This window comes from Notamacropus eugenii, chromosome 1 (genome assembly GCF_028372415.1).
Source record: "Notamacropus eugenii isolate mMacEug1 chromosome 1, mMacEug1.pri_v2, whole genome shotgun sequence".
In the NCBI taxonomy this organism is placed as follows: domain Eukaryota; kingdom Metazoa; phylum Chordata; class Mammalia; order Diprotodontia; family Macropodidae; genus Notamacropus; species Notamacropus eugenii.
In genome coordinates, this window is record NC_092872.1 from 700,273,834 (window position 1) to 700,294,384 (window position 20,551).

The 20,551-nt window shown below is 43.6% G+C and overlaps 1 protein-coding gene across 1 annotated transcript in view; it reads left to right on the forward strand.

The window, feature by feature from the left end:
• Nucleotides 1-20,551, forward strand: part of LOC140519956 (uncharacterized) — a 119,537-nt gene that overhangs the window by 19,152 nt on the left and 79,834 nt on the right. The window contains exon 3 of the mRNA XM_072633523.1: nt 9,760-9,781. Within this exon, the coding sequence (XP_072489624.1) occupies nt 9,760-9,781 (22 nt within the window). The remainder of the gene's footprint in view (nt 1-9,759; nt 9,782-20,551) is intronic.

The following is a 20,551-nucleotide window of genomic DNA, read 5'->3' on the forward strand; positions in this document are numbered from 1 at the left end:
ACACGACTGTACTAACGATAGCTAGTTATTTCTCTAGAGCTTTAAGGTTTGCAAAGTACTTTACAATGTTACCTCATTTGATCCTCACAACAACTCTGGGAGGTAGGTGCTATTATTAACCCCATTTTACAGATGAGAAAACTCAGGTGACTGTAATTGTATTCATCTCTTTAGCCTGTAGGGACCAAGGCCTCTATTACGGTCTGAGTTCAAATCTCCACTCAGCCAAGTATGACCTATATGGTCTTACTTCACTTTTCTACACCCCAGACTTATCTGTAAAATCAAGAAATTGGAGCTAATGACCTCTGACCTACCTTCCAATGCTAAATCATCAATCCTATGACACTCTTTTCCTTGATTCTCCCTTCCCCACTACTCTACCCCTTTCTACCAGCTGTCAGGGGCGTCTCCTTACTTGACAAAAGTGTGTTGGAAAGAATGCTGGGTTTGGAGTCAGAAGATCTGGGTTTGAATCTTCACAGCTCTGCTATTTCATACCAGTATGACTGTGGACATGTCATATCTTCTGTTTAGGCAGCTAGGTGATGCAGGGGAGACAGCACCCAGCCTGGAATTAGGAAGACTTGAATTCAAATCCACCACTAGACACTTGCTAGCTGCGTGACCCTGGCCAAGTCACTTAATCTCTATTTGCCTCAGTTACTTCATGTGTAAAATCGGTATAATAGCACCTACCTCCCAGGCTTGCTGTAAGGATCAAATGAGGTAACAGCTGTAAAGCGCTTAGCACACGGCCTGGGGCGTAGTAGGAGCTATATACATATTTGCTGTTATCATTATTATTATTGTTAGGATTTATACCAGTCATTTCCTCTGAGGGCATCAGAGCAGATGATCTCGAACGTTGCTCCTACCTTGGAAACCTATGAATTTCTCATAGCCTTTCATTTACACTTACAATGCTCTGGTTCACAGTGAAAGGGACTGGACCTGTGATTTAGCTGATATAAAAAAACCTGGGATGAAGAAACACCTTCCACTGATGTAGGTCAGCATCTTCTCCACAACTTCTAGCACTGGAGAATTGTCTGGATTACTGAGAGATTTGGCTCTCACAGTCAGTATGTGTCAAAGGCAGGATTCGAACTCTGATCTTTCTGGGTCCCAGGTCAGCTCCCTATGGGCAGCACTACAATGCCTCTCTGTTCAAAGTAAACTAATAAATGTCAATGCTTCATTTGCCCTTGTGAAAAGGTCCTTGGAGGAGCTAGACTGTTTTTCACCTTTGTATCTTCAGTGCTTAGCAAAGTTTCAGGGCAATACCTGATATACCATAAGTATTGAATTTGATTAATTGAAAGCTTAATTGAACTGAACTGATCTAGAACCCAGTCACCTTGTCTGATTGGGTCTTCATGGAAAAACTCATTTTTTAGTTCCAGAAGCACATGTTCTTGCACCATGAGTGGGGACTTCCCTACCCTCCCTCCTACACTGGGCAAAGGTAGCCACTGCAGGGAGGAAATGGGAAGGGTCCCAGGTGTGCCCAGAAGATAATTCTAAGAGCTGTGACCCAGGAGTAATCTCTTTACTAGGGCACTTGGTATACAGGAGATCTTTATAATCTGAGCACCCGGAAGTCAGTGAACTGGGATGATTTTTTTTTTCCATGAGTTTCTTAGGCTGACAAAGAGAACTATCACACCTACATAACCTGTCATTTACAATCAATGGACAATCACACAGATCCACATATGGAAATGGCAAATACAAAGAAGCCAAAAGCCAAATAATTTCAGATGAAAATTTAAGTGCGTAAGGAAATATGAACTTGGTACACACACAAGCATGTTTTTGAAACAGCAATATTTATAATTGTATGTGTGTTAGGTATAGCGATTGTATGTGTGATATACAAGGAGGGGGTCATGGAGCAAGACTGTGGTCAGGAAGAGTTTCTTAAGAAAGGGGTTTGGAATTTTTTTCAGGAAGGACCACACTTTTCAAGATGCATTCATTAAAGAAACTTTACAACCTTTATATATATGTATACGTATGTATATATGTGTATATATATGTATATATGTATGTATATGTGTGTATATGTGTATATATGTATACATATATAATATTTACAACCTTTGTAACATCATTTGTATCCACCTCCTTCTTTCCTCTGATGCTGACTACTGCAATAGCCTGCTGGTTGGTATCCCTTCCTCAAGTCTCTCCCTACTCCAGTACATCCTAGATTCACCTGTTAAACTGATTTTCCTAAAGCACAAGTGTGGCCACATTACCTCCCTATTCAATCGATTCCTGTTGTCTCCAGGATCAAATATAAAATCTTTTGTTTGACTTGCAAAACCTTCCATAACCTAACCTCTTCTTCCATTTCTAGTCTCCTTACACCTTATCTTCCCTGTCCCCATCCCCCCCACCCCTCCCTGTAGTCTGCAATCTAGTAACACTGACCTCTTTGCTATCCTTCTAATGAAACACCTCATCTACAGACTGGGAATATTTTCTCTGGCTGTCCCCTAGGCTGATAATGCTCTCCCTCCTCATCTCTGTCTCTGTCTTCTCTCCTTGGAGTCTCAGCTAAAATACCACTTTCTTCAATAAGTTCTTCCCAAGTTCACTTTAATTTTCATGTCTCTCCTTTCAGGATACCTCCAATTTATCTTGTATATCCCTTGTTTGTACAATTGTTTTCATATTGTCTTTTTCATTAGACTGTACATTGAGAGCAAGGGCTTTTTTTTTTAATCCCCGGTGTATATGTCTGGCACAAAGCAAGAGCTTAATCAATGCTTGTTGACTTGGCTAGATATTCTACTGAGGGAGACAACATATATTAATGTAAGTTTATACAAAATAAGTCAAAGGTAATTGGGGGAATCTCACTAGAAGTGAGATGAATGGATCAGGGAAGATCTCCTACAAAAAATAGCTGTTGAGTTGAGTTTTGGGGAACCAGGGATTCTGAGAAGACAGGAGATAAGGAGGGAGCTCCTTCCAAGCAAAAGTACATAGACGGGTGGGAGATGGGATGTCTTGGTGAGACATATCAAGAAGGCCAATTTATCTAAAACATAGAGGGCATGAAAGGTGGTAAAGGTAAAGTCAGATGGTGACTTTCAATGCCCAACAGTAGAGGCTATGTTTTAGCCTAGAAGTAACAGGGAATCAATTAGAGAGGTGGGGAAACCAATTAGGAGGTTATTACTATTGTCCATTTGAGAGATGTAACTATGTGAGTGGAAAGAAGACAAATGGGAGAGATGGTGTAGGAGAAGAACTGATAAGACTTGAAACTGATTAGCTATATGGGGTAAGGGTGAGTGGGAAGTGAGGACAACTCCAAAGTTGGGAACCACATAACTGGAAGGATGGTGGTACCTTCCACAGCTAGAAGGAAGTTAGGAAGAACAGATGGTTTGAGGAGAAAGATCATGAGATTATTTATGGACATGTTGGGTTTGTGGTGCCTTTGGGACATTTAGTTCAAGATGTCCAATAGGCAATTGGCAATGTGAGACTGGAGCATAGGAGAGAGATTTGAGCTAGATATTCAGATCTCAAAGGCAGCTGGGTAGTGCAGTGGAAAGGGTACTGGATCTGGAGTCAGGAAAATTCATCTTCTTGAGTTTAAATCAGTCCTCAGACACTTACTAGTTACATGACCACGGGCAAGTCACTTTAACCTGTTTGCCTCAGTTTCCTCATCTGTCCCATAAGCTGGAGAAGGAAAGGGCAAATGTCTGCAGTATCTTTGCCATGAAAACCCAAATGAAGAGTTGGACACAACTGAAAAATAACGACCTACACATCTGAGCATAAACTTCTTGGAGATGATAATTAGACCTATATGAACTTTGATAAGATCACTAAGAGAGAAGGAAAGAGGGCCCAAGGCAGAATATGGATGATGAGACAATAAAAAAAGACTAAGAAGAGAGTAACAGCCATACAGGTAGGAGGAGCACCAAGAGAAAGTTGTGTCATGAAAACCACCCAAAAGAGGATAGGGGTCAGCAGTGACATGCTTAGAAGGATCATGAAGGATGAGGATTGAGGAAGGATGTAAGAGATCAGTGGTAATTTTGGAGAGAACATAAACAATGAGCTCTGAACCAGGATTGCAAGGAGTTGATGAACATGAGGAGAGGAAGGAGAGGCCACTAGTGTAAACATCTTTTTTTTTCTTTGAAAGGAGTTTGGCCATGAAGGGGAAGAGTCATGGCTTGAGGGGATGGCGGAGCCAAGTGAGGGTTGTAGAGGATGTAGGAGATGTTCTCAGGCAGTAGGGAATGAGTCAGTTGAAAGGGAGAGAGAGAATATCAGAGAGGGGAGAATTGTGGAAGCAAACTGACAAAAGAAAACAGGAGGCAGGATTGTGCTATGTGATGGATGCTATCAAGGATATTGTTCAGTATGACTTCGTGACCTTTGAGGAACCTGCTGATGCTCCAATCCTGTGATTCTGAGGGAGGGACTTAGATTTGCCCTGTTCCCTCTGCATTGCTCTTTTTATACAGAACCGAAGCCTGGAACAACTTCCCTTCCCTCAAGCCAAGCACCAAGCCATGGGCAGAAGGCAGTAAGCATAGTCCTGGATGTCTATGAAAGTCAGTTGTGCTCAGAGCACTGAGTCTGCCAGCTGAGAATCTGAGTTAAATCCCACCTCTCCTATTTACTGCCCACATAACATTGGACAAGTGACTTTTCTGGGTCTCAACTGGTTCATTTGTAAAATGGTGGCACTTGAGTGAGGGGGGTGGCAAGAGTGGATGTCACAACAGAACTAGATGATTGAGGTCCCTTCCTGTCCACTCCAAATCTTAATCTGGTAATTCTAGGATGAGCATCTCCAGCTATCCACAAGGACACACTTGCCCTGTGTGTGGGCAGACCCTTAGTCAGTGATTCAAATAATAGCTGAATTCCAAAATGTGCCAGAAAAAAAAATTACAAAACAATCAAGGGTATGAGTCACACTGTTTTTCTAGGTGGGGACTACTAGGGAGTCTTCCCACTCTCCTGCCCTTTGAGGGTGATCTTCTTCATCTTCAAGGAAAGGAGCTGTATCCAAACTTCAGCCAAACTAAACACTTCAAGGATCTGATTTTCTCGAGCTGCTACTCCCACCATCATTGCAGACTACAACACCTCTTAAGACTTCATAAGCATTTAGGTAGGGTAATGGGTAGAACACTGGTCCTGGAGTCAGGAAAACCCAAGTTCAAATCCAGCTTGAGACATTTATTGGCCATACAATCCTGGGCAAGTGATTTAATTTCTGTTTGCCGCAAGTTTCCTCATCTGTAAAATAGGATAACAAAAGCACCTACCTCCCAGGGTGGTTGGGAGGATCAAATGAGATAATTGGAAAGAGTTTAGCATAGTGTCTGGCATGCAGTAGATGCTATCTAAATGTTATGATGCTTGAGCTGAGTCATGATAGAAACAAATGATTTTAAGAGGGGATGTTGAATGAGGACACCCTAGGGATGGGGGGCAACCCAGTGTACTGGCACTGAGGTGGAGTGGAGGGATATGTATGAAGAACAGTAAGAAGGAGAGTTTGTTTGGACCCTAGAATGTGTCGAGGGGTAAGGTTTAACAAGGCTGGAAAGAAAAAGCCCAGCTCCAGTTTAGACAGAAAAATGTACATTTGACCCTAGAGGTGAGAGGGAGCCAATGGCATTTACTAAGAAGGGGAGCAATATGGTCAGATTGGTTCTTTTTTTGTCGTTATTTGTACTTTGCTCTCAAAGAGGAGCAGTGACACCAGGAGGGGGATGTCTTGACTTGTGTGTGTGAATCGGATTGAGGTGAGGCAGAGCTGGGCAAAGTCATCAGCCTTACTCTCTCCTCCAGAGTCATGGAAATCCAGGGACAAAACCTAGGTCAAGATGATTGTTAAGGCCCCAATCCATTCTTTAGGAGTTATATGGAGGATGAATTGGAGCAGGGAAAGACTTGAGGCAAGATGGTCAATTAAGAGGATAGGAGATTGGGGCCTTCACTAGGGTGGTGGCCATGTGAGTGGAGACAAGGGGATACACTGGAGAAAGATATACTGTGGAGGTGGAAACAACGGGATTTGGCAATGGATGGGATATGAGAGGCTCAATGAGAGTGAGGGGTTGAGGATGATATGGGACATCCAATCAGGAATTTCCATTAGTCACTGCTAAAGTGGAGAGAAATTGATCCTCAAGTGATGATGACGGCCACCAAAGGAACAGAATTGAATCTACAGAGGAAATAGCAGAACTACAAGGTACTGAGAGATATGAGCGATGCCTGGGGTGCCCTACTTTACCGAACACACACACACACAGTAGGTGCTACATAGTAGGTACTTGATAAATGCTAGTTGATCTGATTTCTAGCGCTCCCAATGTTCTTCAGTAACATTCCTCTTTCTAGTGACAGGTGGCAAACCATAGCAGATTAAACCCAACCCAAGTCTAACATTTTCTCTGAAATGCAAGTTTGAAAAATGAATAACTCCTTCTTAGATATGTTCAAGACAAAGAGCAGAGGTACTAAAACAGTCACAGCACTTCTCCTTTTCATAAATTCACTCAGAGAACTAGGCTTTTCCCCCCAGGTGACTGTCCCCAGAGTGTGGTCGAGTCCATATACTTAGTTCTAATGAACAGTGGTGCAGTAGATATAGTGCTGGTCCTGGAGTCAGGAAGACCAGAGTTCAAATCTGACCTCAGACACTTACTAGCTATGTGACACTGAGTGAGCTACTTCCCCTCTTTCTTTTTTTTTCTTTTTAATGTTCTACAATCACTACCATAAAACTTAGATTTTTTTTCCCCGTTACCTACCCCCCACCACCCTCCTCCCTCCCCAAGATGGCATACAATTCTATATAGGATCTACACATACTTTCCTATTGAATACGTTTTCATAGTCATGCTGTGTAGATGAACTAAAATAAATGGAAGAAATCATATAACACATCAAAACATAACACACACACACGATCTGCTATATTCTGCGAATGAATTCCATAGTTCTTTCTCTGAGGGTAGAAGGCATTTTGCCTTAAAAGGCTATTGTCCTTCCCCTCTTTCCCCTCAGTTTCCTTATCTGTAAAGTAAGGATAATAATAACAGCTACCTCCCAAGGCTGTGGTGAGGATCAAATAGGATTATACTTGGTAAATGCTTAGCGTGGTGCCTGGCACAAAGCAAGTGCTTTGTCACTGTTAGCTATTCGACCATGGATAAGTCACTTAGCCTCTGTCTGCCTCAGTTTCCTTACCTGAAAGATGGGAACAAAAATAGCATCTCTGTCCCAGTGGTGTTGGGAGGATAATGTGAGATATTTGTAAAGTGCTTAGCATAAGGTCAGGCACACAGTAGGTGCTCAATAAATTCTTCTTCCCTCTCTCTTCCTTCCTTCCCTCCCTCCCTCCCTCCCTTCCTCCCTCCCTTCCTTCCTTCCTTCCTTCCTTCCTTCCTTCCTTCCTTCCTTCCTTCCTTCCTTCCTTCCTTCCTTCCTTCCTCCCTCCCTCCCTCCCTTCCTTCCTCCCTTCCTTCCTTCCTTCCAACTTGACCTAGGTGTCTTGAGGTGTCCTGTACTTTCATACCCCAGATATCCATATCATCAGTGTGGGTCCTCCTCCTGCCAAGACAGATGGAAACTATTTCTGGGCCTTAGGAGGTGGTCTTTGTAAGGTGCAGTAGATGAAAATGTCTCACCCTACAGCCAACCTGGTGAAAAGGTTGTGAAATGCAGTAAGCTTTGATCCCTGAGTGTGTGCATGTGGTCCATTCCCAAACTAGCATATCCTCCCCAGCCTGGTAAAGCAGGCTCCCTTCCACTACCTCTGTGGATATTAGAGAAGGATGTTAGTGGAGATGTGCTCCATAGCTTTCATTACTATCCTGTGACACCGCTCTTACTAAGAAGGCCTACAAAGGCTTTAGAAACATGAATTCCTAATGTTGTTACGGCACCACCATTTTGAATGTGCGGAAAGCTGAGTCCTTAGGAGAGCAGACTCTTCTCGCACTGGTTGGAAGTAAAGCCAGGAATATGTGCACGGGTGTTGTCTTTCCCCCACAGAACATAAGCCTCTTGAGGGCAGGGACTGCTTCACTTATGCCTAGATACCTCCAGTGTTTGCCTGGTGCCTGGCACACAGTAGGTGATTAATACATGTTTGCTGACTGATTTTTCACCTGTTATAAAACATCTGGAGGGTAGCATCCTCATATAGAAGCCAGAGTTTCCTTTATTAAACAAAAAGGATGAAGCTTGGGCCTCCTAGACTGCATTGTGTTATTTTCCTTCCCTTTTCAAGTCCCAAGAGCTGTGAGATGGAAACCTTCCCTGAAGAATCTGATAATTAATTGTCTACTGGTGGAGCATGAAGGTGAATTCTGTCTCGCTCACTCTCTCACATTCAGCACTTCCACTGACTGTGAACAAAGCCTTCTCTGGGGATTCTGAGTTGTGGGAGGATCGTGAGCTCCTGTTATTCTGGAGTGGGATGTGGTGATTAGCTTAGCTCTGATGGGATCCTGGAATGGTAGGCAATGGTGCTGTCTCTTCAGCTGCCATTTTTTTCTGCCTGGGAATCCCAGTAAAATGGGATGTAGAGGTATCATTCATGGCTCCAGGATACCTTCCCATTGGCTCTCTGGTTTGGGTGCCCTTGCTGACCACTTGGGATCATAGGGTTTAGAGCTGGCAGGACCCTGAGAGGTCATCTAGTCCAGCCTCTTTATTTTACATGGAAAGACATGGAGGTCCATGGATGGATATCAACCTGCATAACTATAATATATAATGTGGAGCAGATACTGGATTTGAACTCAGGTCTTCATTTTCCCTTACACCTCTCATAAAAGGCAAGTGGAAACAGGAAAGGGTGGTATGGATTAGGAGTGTGTGTGTGTGTGTGTGTGTGTGTGTGTGTGTGTGAGTGTGTGCGCACGTAGTTGGGGAAGGACAGAGGCTATGCTGTTCACCTACCCATGAAGATTATTTCCTGGCATCTGTTGAAAGTCCAGGAAGGAACCCCGTTCCCTTCACCAAAAAAACATGAGATCCGCTTTGACCATGTGAGATATAGTTCTATCTCACCCTCTGGGGAAAAAAAAGGGAACAAGGGAAAGGAAGAAGCATTTATTAAGCCCCTACTATGTGCCGGGCCCCATGCTAAGTGCTTTATGAATATTATCTCATTGATCCTTACAGCAACCTTGGGAGGTAGGTGCTATTATCATCCTCATTTTATAAATGAGGAAAATGAAGCAGTTAAGTGACTTGACCAAGGTCATACAGGTAGAAAAGGAATAAGGGCCAGCTGTCAGATGGAGCTGACTGAATCCTTGACTTTTGACTTCAGTCTCTCAGGGTGGAATTGCTAAAGGAACCTGAGAAAGATCCTCTTATTGGTGGCCTAAAGTCCTGCTATCAAATCAAGTCTCTCTGAGATGGCCATCACTCTCCAAAGCTTCCAAGATGACCTGTGAAGTTGGTGAGTTTGGTCTCTTGGGGAAATAACCCTGAAATTCTCATTCAAAGAACCATAGACTTGAAGCTGGAAGGGCCCTTAAGATCTACTAGTTCAGCCTCATCATTTCTTTTTTGGAGATGGAAGAGGTGAGGCAATGGGGTTAAATGACTTGTCCAAGGTCACACAGCTAATAAGTGTCAAGTGACTGAGGCTGGATTTGAACTCAGGTCCTCCTGACTCCAGGGCCAGTGCTCTATTCACTGCGCCATCTAGTTGCTCCCCATGTCATCTTTTTGTAGACTGGGAAAGTGAAGCCGACAGGTAAGAGGATTTATCTGAGTTCACACAAGCAGTTAGGGATGCAGTGGATTTAGTGCTGGACCTGAGTTCAAATCCAGCCTCAGACACTTACAGGTTATGTGACCCTAGGAAGTCACTTAACTTCTCTGTGTCTCAGGTTCCTCATTTGTAAAATGGGAATAGTTATAGCACTGCCTCCCAGGGTTGTTGTGAGACTCAGACAGGATAACATTCAATGCTGGCTGTCATCATTAGTAAGCAGCAGGGCAGAGATTCAAACCCAAGCTCTCACAGTGCTGGGTCACATGGCTAGGAAAAAAATGGAGCCATGGTGGGAGATTGGGTCTTTTGGCTTCAAGTCCAGTCTTTTTTCCATTAGGCCAAGAAACACCGCTCCTGTGAAGTGTCTTCTCTTAATAACTAAAAAATAAATTTTTGGTTAACTAAAAATGTTAATTAAAAAGTCTGAGATTGCTTATAGCAAAGGGTTGCTTGGTGAAGTTTTGTGGCCCCCACCCCCTTGCTCTGTAGGGTCAGCATGGGCCCCCTGGGGTGGCCCCGATAGGTCAGCTCCTCTGGGGTGGTCCTGCAGGTTCTAAAACTTGGGATTTGATGGAATCAGGATCATAGAACTTCTGAGATGGAAGGGACTTGTTTCTTCTAATCCAGTGTCTGAACAGGAATCCTCTTCTACCTGAGCCAAGGGCTCATCCAGACTCTGCTTCACACTCTCCAGGGATGGGGAGCTCACTATCTCCAGAGATTCCCCATTCTCCTTGTGGAATCTTCTTTCATCCCTGGCTTCTCTTTCCCACAACCTAATAGCCATAACTGGGAGCACCTGAGACTCATCATTTCTGAGGCAGGGATTCAGGGGCAGGTGCTTTGAGTCAGAATTTATAGCCCTCCATTGTTCAGGCTCATCTCATACCTTCCTTTCATTTGGTTCTTTTTCACCCAACAGGAGCCAGGAGACTTTGTAGACACAGACCTAACAGTGCTTCTGAACAGAGAAGGTGCCTGATATATGACAAATGGAATCTCCCTCATTTGGCTGAGGGAGCTCAACATTGGACGCTGCTACAAGGGTCACATGGTGAGGCCAAGGCTGGCCCCAGGGCTGCACTGGTATGCATGAAATATCAAAGGCTCACAGGCAGGACTCTAGAATGATGGCTAGACTCTCCATGTAGGATATGCAGAAAGACAGGGAGGAGAGGAATCATTTTATATGAGATAGATTATGGATGGATGGATGGGTGGATGGATAGACAGATAGGTAGACAGCTAAACAGATAGCTAGTTAGCTAATTAGATAAATAGAGAGAAAGGTAGATAGATGGACAGAGTGATAGGTAGATGGATGGATAGATAGACAAGTATGTAGATACTAAGATAGATAGGCAGATTGATAGGTAGATGGATGGATGAATGGATAGATGGATGGATGGATGGATAAATGGACAGGTACCTAGGTAGATGGAGAGAAAGATAGCTAGATGAACAGATTAATAGGTAAATGGATGGATAGATACATGGGCAGATAGACAGATATAGGTTATAAACAGGAAGATTGATAAATGGACAGATAGGAAGGTAGATAGAAAGATAGATGGACAGATTGATAGGCAAATGGATGGATGTATAGACAGAAACAGGTGATAGAAAAATAGGTAGATGGACAGATGGATTGGCATAGATGGATAAATGAATAGAGAGAAATATAGATGGACAGACTGATTGGTAAACAGATGGATGGATAGATATGTCATAGGTAGATGGCTTGATACAGATAGATAAAGTGATAGATACAGCATTTATGAAACATTTACTCCGTGTCAGGCACAGCATGAAGTGCTGGACATACAAATACAAGTAAACAGGACAGTGGGACAATCCTTACCCTCTAGGAGCTTATATTCTAATTTCATTTTACAGACAAGGAACCTGACGTCCAGGGAGGGGTGGAGGGGAGGAGTGACTTGGCAGAACCATCAGGATGGCAGAGCTGGTTGGAATCTCAGTGCCAGTTGGAATCCTGGGACACCCTCCCTCGAATGTGTCTTCTTCTCATGAACTCAGTTGTAAGCTTGGGACGAGGCATGTGGTTTTTCTTGGTATATCCCCAATGGTGCCTAGCCCTGGGCCTAGCATGGACTAGATCTTCAATAAATGTTTTCTTTCACCATAATCCTCATTTAAAATATGGGCTAGACTAGGCACATCCTGGGTCTCAGTGGAAGCCTCAGGGGCAGCATTAATTCCCAAGAGATAAAAGGATTTTTTAAAAAATCGAGTTATGTCCTAAAAAAAACAACAGAAAACTAAAAATGCCTCTGAGATTTTTAGATGCATTTAATCTCCCCCTACCTCCCCAATTAAGGAAAAAGCTCTGCTTTATGGAGGGGGAGAGGGGCAAGACCGACAGATTTCAAAACCGAGAAATGCTCAATGGAGACAGCCACTGATGGATCCTGCCCCGCCCCCCTGATATTTTAAATCTCTTTTTAATTAAGGAAAAAGCTCCATCTTACATAAGGGACAGATTTCCAAATAGAAAGCTCATCTAAGGCAGAGCCAGGCAGAGGGACAGCCAAATTGGGGAATGTTCTCATTAATTGACCTCACTAGCTGTTCCCCTAGAGGGAAAAACGCTAGTGTTGCGAAAAGAGCCCTGAATTTGAAATCAAAAGAGCCAAGATTCGCCATTTATTAGCTATATGACCATAGCTGAGTCCTTTTAGGACTCATTTTCCTCATCAATGAAATGAAGGGGTTGGATTAGACCATTTTCATCGGACTTTTCCATCTCCGGATTCTCTGACCCCTCTGCTTGAGCCATACTGCTCCCACGAACTTATCTTCCCCCATGCTATTCCCTCTGCCCAGAACTTTCTCAGTTTACCAACATCTGATGTTGGGAGCAAGGTTCAGGCCAAGTTCTACTTGACCCAAGAAACCTTTGCCCCAACCCACAGAAATCTCTCTCTGTTTCTCTCTATGGTTCTGTCTCTCTGCATCTTCACTGACTGCCCATTTGGGCTACTATTCATCTTCTCACTGATTTTTTGATTCCAAACTAGATCAGAAACTCCGTAAAGGCAGATTTGTTGCTTTGCATTTTTAGAATCTCCTTACTGCCTCATGCTACTTTGCACATTCATTAAAAAGATGTTTTCTGAAAAAATGCCTTCCACATCCAGAGAAAGAACTATGGAATTGGATCACGGAATGAAGTAGCCCATTTTCTCTTGTGTTGTTTTGGTTTGTTTTATGGTTTCTCCCATTCATTTTAATTCTTCTATGCAACATGACTAAGGTAAAAATATATTTAATAAGAATGTATGTGTAGAACTTACATAAGATTGCATGTCATCTCGGGGAGGGAGGGGGGAATCTAAGATATATGGAAGTGATTGTAGAAAAGTGAAAACAAATAAAATAATTTTAAAAATGTTTGCTGAGTGGCTTTATTCCAGGCACAAGGATGGACAAAAAGAACCCAAATTTTGACATTTATAAGACTTTTTTTGTTTACAAAGCACTCTACACACCCTACATTCTGTTGGAAGTTTATGAGGTAGAAAGCACAGAGGATACTGTTATCCCCATTTTAGAGATGAGGCCACAGGGGTCCAGAGAGATGTGATTTGCCCAGGACCACACAAAGCCAAAAAAAAAAAAAAAAAAAGGGAGGGGATATAACCAAGACTTAGAAGCAGGTCTTTCTATTTCTTGTCCAGAATTCTTTCTACTATAACACACTGGTCTTTGTCCTCACAGTCTAGTGGGGGAGATAAGGTAAAAAATCACTGTGAAATTCAACCAATATTGATTAAGTCCAAGAGGGGGACACTGAAACAGAGAGAATGAAGATGCCATTCTCAAGGGAATATGTGCACAGATGACTGTGATACAGGAGAGAGAGAGGTATGAAGGACAGGGCTAAGGTCAGGACCTCCATAAGGATTCCCAGGATATCATATCATGGGGAGACCGAGGAGGGAGACATTCCCACTGAGGGTCTCAGGAGAGGCTGCACGGAAGAAATGGCATTTGAATTGTGCCCTGAAAGATGGGGGTGGATGGATAAGAGCTGGGTGAGTGGGGCTGAGGGAAAACACATTCCGGGCAAAGTACAAAGGTTTGGAGATGGGAAATTATGGAGCATGTTTGAGGATCAGCACACAGGCAGCTGATAGAACACTGGACCTAGAGTCAGGAAGACCTGAGTTCAAATCTGACCTCAGACTGGCTATGTGACCCTGGACAAGTCACTTAACCACTGCCTGCCTCAGTTTCCTCAGCTGTAAAATAAGGATAATAATAGCAAGGCACTTGCAAACCTTAAAGTACTTAAAGTACTACGTAAAGGATGGCTATTAACATCACATACAGTCGCTGCTATGTGCCAAGAGTACGTACAAGCATACTTGAACATTACAAGGAACCTCCACATCATCAGGGTAGGGACTTCTCTTTTTTGTTGTTCAGTTGTTTTTCAGACATGCCCAACTTTGTGACCCTGTTTCAGGTTTTCTTGGCAGAGATACTGAAGTGGTCTGCCATTTCCTTCTCCATCTCATTTTACAGATGAGGAAACTGAGGCAAACAAGGGGAAGTGACTTGTCCAGGGTCACACAGCTAGGAAGCGTCTGAGGCCAGATTTGAACTCAAGAAGATGAGACTTCCTGACTCCAGGCCTACCACTCTATCCATTGCACCCCATTTATATAGTTTCTCTATATAAATGATACCTATTACCATTATGTATAGTCACTGCTATGTGCTGAGGATACATGGATGTATATACATCAACAATCCAAGGATCCATCACATCATCAGGGCATTACTACCCTTCAGTAAAAGGTTTTCATCATTAAAAAAAAGTTCAAACATTTCACCCTTTGCCTACTAGCTTTGGTTGATGGACCTTTCCAAGGTCCTCCCAACAGATATAGCTCTCCCCAAGAAGCCTTTGAGCTTAGTAGAACTCTCCTGTGCTTAGCGTCCACTGGCATAATCTTGTTTTAGTGGCAGCTGGTTATGGTGGGAAGGGAGCAGGCTTAGGAGCCTGGAGACCTGCGCCTGAGTCTCAGCTTTGCTGTTTCCTAGCTTTGTCACCTCAGGACAGTCATTTTCCTGCTTTGTACTTCACTTTCCTCATCTGTAAAATAAAAGGCTTGAATGAGATGACCTCTAAGGTCTCTTTCAGCTCTCCTATGAAAATACTGTCAGAACCTGAAAGCTCATGATTAGTTTTGGTGACCTACGTGGGTGTTCTTTACTACTAGGAGGAAGGCAGAGGTTTTATTTAAACGAGTCTTCAACCTTGGTTTTCAGCCAAAGTGAGAGGAGGAGGAACCAATTCCCGCTGTGGGTGGTGATCTGAGGGTCCATGGATACTGCCTTCTAGCACGCATGTTTGTCTAACATCCTTCCTGCACCCCTACCCCCAACGTAGGAGAAGCTCTTGGCTCATTCCTGCCCTGCATGAAGGCATGTCATCTGTAATAAACTAACTGAGGCTGCAGTGACCCCCCTAGCACCTTGAGACACAGAATCTCGATCCCTCAAGCTGCAATAGCCTGGGATAGATTGACTGAGCTGTGGGAGGGGACCCAGGGACAGATCTTCAGTAGGACTGAGGGCTATGGGTGCAATTTAAAAGATATAGAGCATTACTTGGGAATTGATGCAATACATATCTTTCATTAATTGCTTTATATGAAGTTGTAAAGTTTATGGATAGAAATACCCTGTATTAAAGGTGTGTTTGCTTTGTTCACACACACTCTCGTCAGATCTTGGAAAATCCTGGAAAACGATAGTCAGAAATCGTGGGCTTGAAGGCTTACTGTTACTTTCTAGCGGGATGATCTTGGATAAGTCACTGAACTCTGGGGTAGGATCAGAAAAATTCTGAGGCTCCTCACCATCCCAAATCATTCATCCCAGGATGCCACAGCCTTCTCTGCAGTTTACCAGGTCTTTTTTTTCACAATAGCTCTCTACTGTAAACAATAATAGTAACTCACATTGCTACTAAGTGGTTCAAGATTCATAAAGGATTTCCTCACCACAGTCACACAAAGATTGCTTCTTCCATTTTACAGAGAAGGGACTGTGGCCTCAAAGAGGAGACTTGCCCAAGGTCTCCCCACTCACACAGCAGCCACATGGTCTGATGCAACCAGAGATGCTTTAAAAATGTGCTGCTTCCTGGTTCCATTCCAGGTTCTAGCTTCAAACCTCAGAAATTTTTTAAAATGGAATTTGCAGATACTGACATTTTCTAGATGAGCATCCAGGTGTGGACATATTTCTTCAGGTGGGCTGTGTGAGGTCTGAGAGCCCTTTCAACCTGAAGATTCTAGGAAAGAAATGATTTGCCTACAATATCAGAGATTTGAACTGAGGTCTCCTGACTACCAGTTCAGTGCTTTTCCCCCACTACACACTGCCCACCTTTATTGAAAACCAGTGTCCCATTTGCTTGTCCACAACTGGTTTTATAAGTGTCCCTGATACCTTCTTGATCCCATGTTGTTTTTCCCCAAGTAGACAGCAGACTCTTGACAGCAGGAGTCCTCACCTGGTTATACATTGCCCTCAGCTCTTGTGCATGCCAGGCACTTGGGAATTCAATAAACACCAACTTACTAGCTGTCTTTATGAACTGACTCAGAGTAATCAAAATGTCTCTTGTGTAAAGTCATGTCCCAGGGAATGTCACCACACAAGTCTTGACCTCAGGGACCTTAGAGTCTAGTTGGGCAGAGAGGAGGTTTTATGATATAAAATTGTAGAGGGGAGAAGGAGCTGGCTGTGGGGCTAGGAGGATCTAGATTTAAGCCTTAATGCTGCCAGAAGCAGAGGTTGGTTGTGTGACCCTGAATAAGTTATTTCATCTCTTAGGGCTCTAGACAACTCTCTAAGACCCTATGAGATGCAGAGAAGTGGTCAACTTACATTGATAGAGGGAGTTTCCTCATCCTACAAAGTTCCCTGTACTAACAAATCACAGATCCAGTTCTTACCTTTAGATGTGTGTATTTAGGCATATACACATGTATGTGTGCATGGGCACACATATGTATGTATATAAGCATACCCTTCCATATATCTTTATTTTAGATATGCATCGATTTCTATATCTTTAGATGCATGCATATACATGTATATGTACATATATACTCATACATATGCATATCTATGTACACATGCATACTCTTTCACATATGTATTTTTAGATATGTATATATCTTTATCTTTAGATGTATGTGTATATGCATATACATAGATACATATAGACACGTACACACATCTAAAGATATCTCTATCTATCCATTGATCCATTGATCTATCTATGGAAGAGTTGAAAACTGAGGTGGACTTGGAAGGACAGATCATCTTCAAAGCAGAGGAAGGTCTTTCCAACCATGAGGAATGGCCTGAATAAAGGACAGAAGCCAAAGTGTGTACGGTATATTGGGATATGGATAGTGGAGAGTTTTGGTGGGGCAGTTGTGTGGAACAAGACTGGAATGGTGGGTTGGGCATATCTTAAAGTGACCCGGAAGGGGAGTGCTAGAATGCCCCCTGAATTGGGAATTCACAAGTTATGAGGATGGGGTGTGACTCATAGACCCGGGCTACAGTTAGTAGGGTGGGCCAATACCACCAGTTATGCCTCTCTGTTGGGACAGGTGCTTGGGGGAGGGGATGTGCTGGAGGGCTAGCGTGAGAAGTGAGTGTAGCATCTACTGGTCTTGGCCACCACCATCTTCCATGGCCTTTGTGGGAAGCCCAGCAAAAGAGAAAGCTGGAGTGAGTCGGGAATGAGGTCATAAGGCAGATCCATAGCCTGAAAAATGTATTCAAGCTGAAGGGAATTAAGTTGGTCCTTTTTACCATTACAGGCCTAACAGGTTCTCAGAAATCTCACCCCATGGGATCCAGAATAATGACTTACACTAGACAGGGCTAACAGTGACCTCTAAGTGGCCTTAGGCCTGAGAGTTAGTTTGATAATTGCTGGTCCAGGATTTCTGGATGCTTTCTAAATGCCCAGGAGGATGGCGTCTAAGGTTTCTAAGAGTCATACAAGTTTACTTCAGGAACAGCAACTAAGTGGATGGACATTTACCAAATCCCAGCAGCGCCTCTCAGGGCTGTTTTCATTCCTTCCTTCTGGGGGATGGGGGTGGGGAGAGGCAGCTGGGAAGACTGGTGAGTGCATCCCTCACTGCTGTGCTGGGGTTGCCAAGGTTGTGTGTGCTTTGGTCTGTTTACCCAGGCAGGTCTCCTTCCCTTCTCTCCCCTCCACCCCGCCCCTCCTCACTCCACCCATAAGACTTCTGTGTTTGCTCAAGGATTTGCTGTTTGTTGCTCATTAGGGTGACAAGGACCAGTGCATTCCCTTTCTAATCACTGCTCTCACATGGGCACACTACACATTCCCCAGTGGTAATTAGCTCTGTCTGCAGCAGGACCAGCTGCACTCATTAGACAAGATGGGGGAATAACTTGTGCCAGGGTGCTTTGTTTGAACAGAAGTTGTGTTTAAGGGACTGTGGAATGAGCCCAGAAACCTCACTGCTATTGGAGTTAACAAAGGCCTCTCTCTATAACTCACAGACCCTTAACAGGTGTCTGGGGTGGGCGCCCTGAGCTGGCACAAGGAGTGGCAGATACCTCTGTTGAGTCACACCAGGTCCCATTCTTCCTGGTTCCCAACTAACAACATTAGTGGTTCATTTTATTTGATCAGTAGTAATACAGAAACAAAGCCCAACTCTTATGACATGGCAAAAACTTGACACGGTCTGTTTCTTGTGGGGCCAGGTGGGGTTCCAGGTTCAAATTGAACACCATCTGCTTCAGGGCTGATGGCAGTCCAAAGGAGGACTTTCTGTTTATATTCCTTTGCAGGGGGCTAATTTATAGCAATGGCCAACGGGGCAGAGTTTAAAGTAGAAGGTTCAGAAACCAAATTCTATTTATTACGGTGCAGAGGAAAGAGCAGTGAGGTGGCTCAGAGCATAGCACACCAGGCTGGAGTCAGGAAGATCTGCATTCAAATCCAGCCTCAGATACTTCCTATGTGATCCTGGGCAAGTCACTTCACCCTTTTGCCTCAGTTTCCTCATCTGTAAAATGAGCTCGAAAAGGAAATGGCAAACCACTGCAGTACCTTTGCCAAGACAATGCCATGGACAGTATTAGCGTGCTATGGATCACAAGGCTGGACACGACTGAACGACAATAACATAGAGAAGAGAATTGGATCAGGAGTCCTAGAGTGGTTTAGAACTGTAGGAGAATTCAGGGACTTTTTAGTTTAATCTAAATGAGGAAACTGAGGCCTAGAATGGGGAAACGATTTATCTGGGGCCATGTAAATAATGGGAACCAATATAGGCCCTTTTTCCTATTACAACCTGCTATGTGGTTTTCTGGTCCTGGCCCCTCTGGGCCTCAGCTTCCTTTTCTTTAAAACGAGAGAGCTTCCTCCTGGTTCTCATACTCTATGAAACACACGCTGCCCCTCCTGCCATTGGAGAGGACTGAGCTTAGGGACCTGGCTTTGGGCCTTGCTTTGACACTAGCTCTGAGCCTCTAGGAGAATCATTTTACTCTTTCTGGGGCCATTCCCCCCACCCCCTGGAAAATGGGTGTAATAAAACCTGCCCTACTCACTTCACAGGGTTATTGTGGGGAAAGTCCTGCGTAAATCTTAGAGTGCTATGGAAAGCAGAGAAGTTTCGTCAGAGGTGGACTAGCCCACAACGGGGATGTGATCCATACAGTTGACCCAGATTTCAGCAATGATTTTGGTAGATACCTTGTCCTATTTTTGAGGAGAAGATAGAGAAAGATGGGGATCTGGATGATAATACAATTGCTTGGATGCGGATCTGCTCAGATGGCGAGACTGCAAATGGGTGTCAGCATGGCAGGAGGGGTCTGGGTTTGGCTCTGTGTTGTTTGATTTCGTTTATCATGGATTTGGATGAATGGGGTAATATGCTCATCCAATATGCATGTGACAAAGCTGAGATGATCTAAATGGACAAGCCAGAGCACCGGGATGAATCTATGAAGATGGAGTTTAATAGAGATAAAAAGAAATTCTTGCACTTGGGTGCAAAAAATCAATTCCACAAATATAAGTGACAGGGAGAAATGGATAGACAGAGGTTGTTCTGAAAAGAATCTGGGGGTCATAATCAACCACAAGCTCATATGAGCCAGCAGTATGTTGGAGTAGCCAAAAAAATGAATGTGATGAATGGGTTCCAGGAAGAGGGAGGTGTCTAATAAATGCTAGTTGACTGGCAGTCCCAAAGAGAAATGGGCTGTCTCATGAGGTCTCTCTTCTTAGAGATGTTTAATCAGAGGCCAGAGGGTCACTTGTATGATATATTTTAGAGGGGATTCCTTTGTATCAGGAAAACCTAGAATGTTCTCCCTCCTCACCTCTGCTTGCTGGTTTCTCTGGCTTCCTTCAAATTCCTGCTAAATCCTACCGTCTGTAAGAAACTTTTCCTGATCCCCCTTAATTCTAATGCTTTCTCTCTCTTGATTATTTCCAATTTATTCTGCCTAAGGTTTGTTTACATAGATGTTTGTGTCTTGTCTTCTCCCCCCACTCCCATTAGACTTTGGGTTCCTAGAGGCCATTTGCCTCTTTTTTTGTATCTCCATCACTTAGCCCAGTGTCTGGCAAATATGGGGCACTTAATACATGCTAGTTGACTGACTGATAGCCTACTAGATGGTCACTGA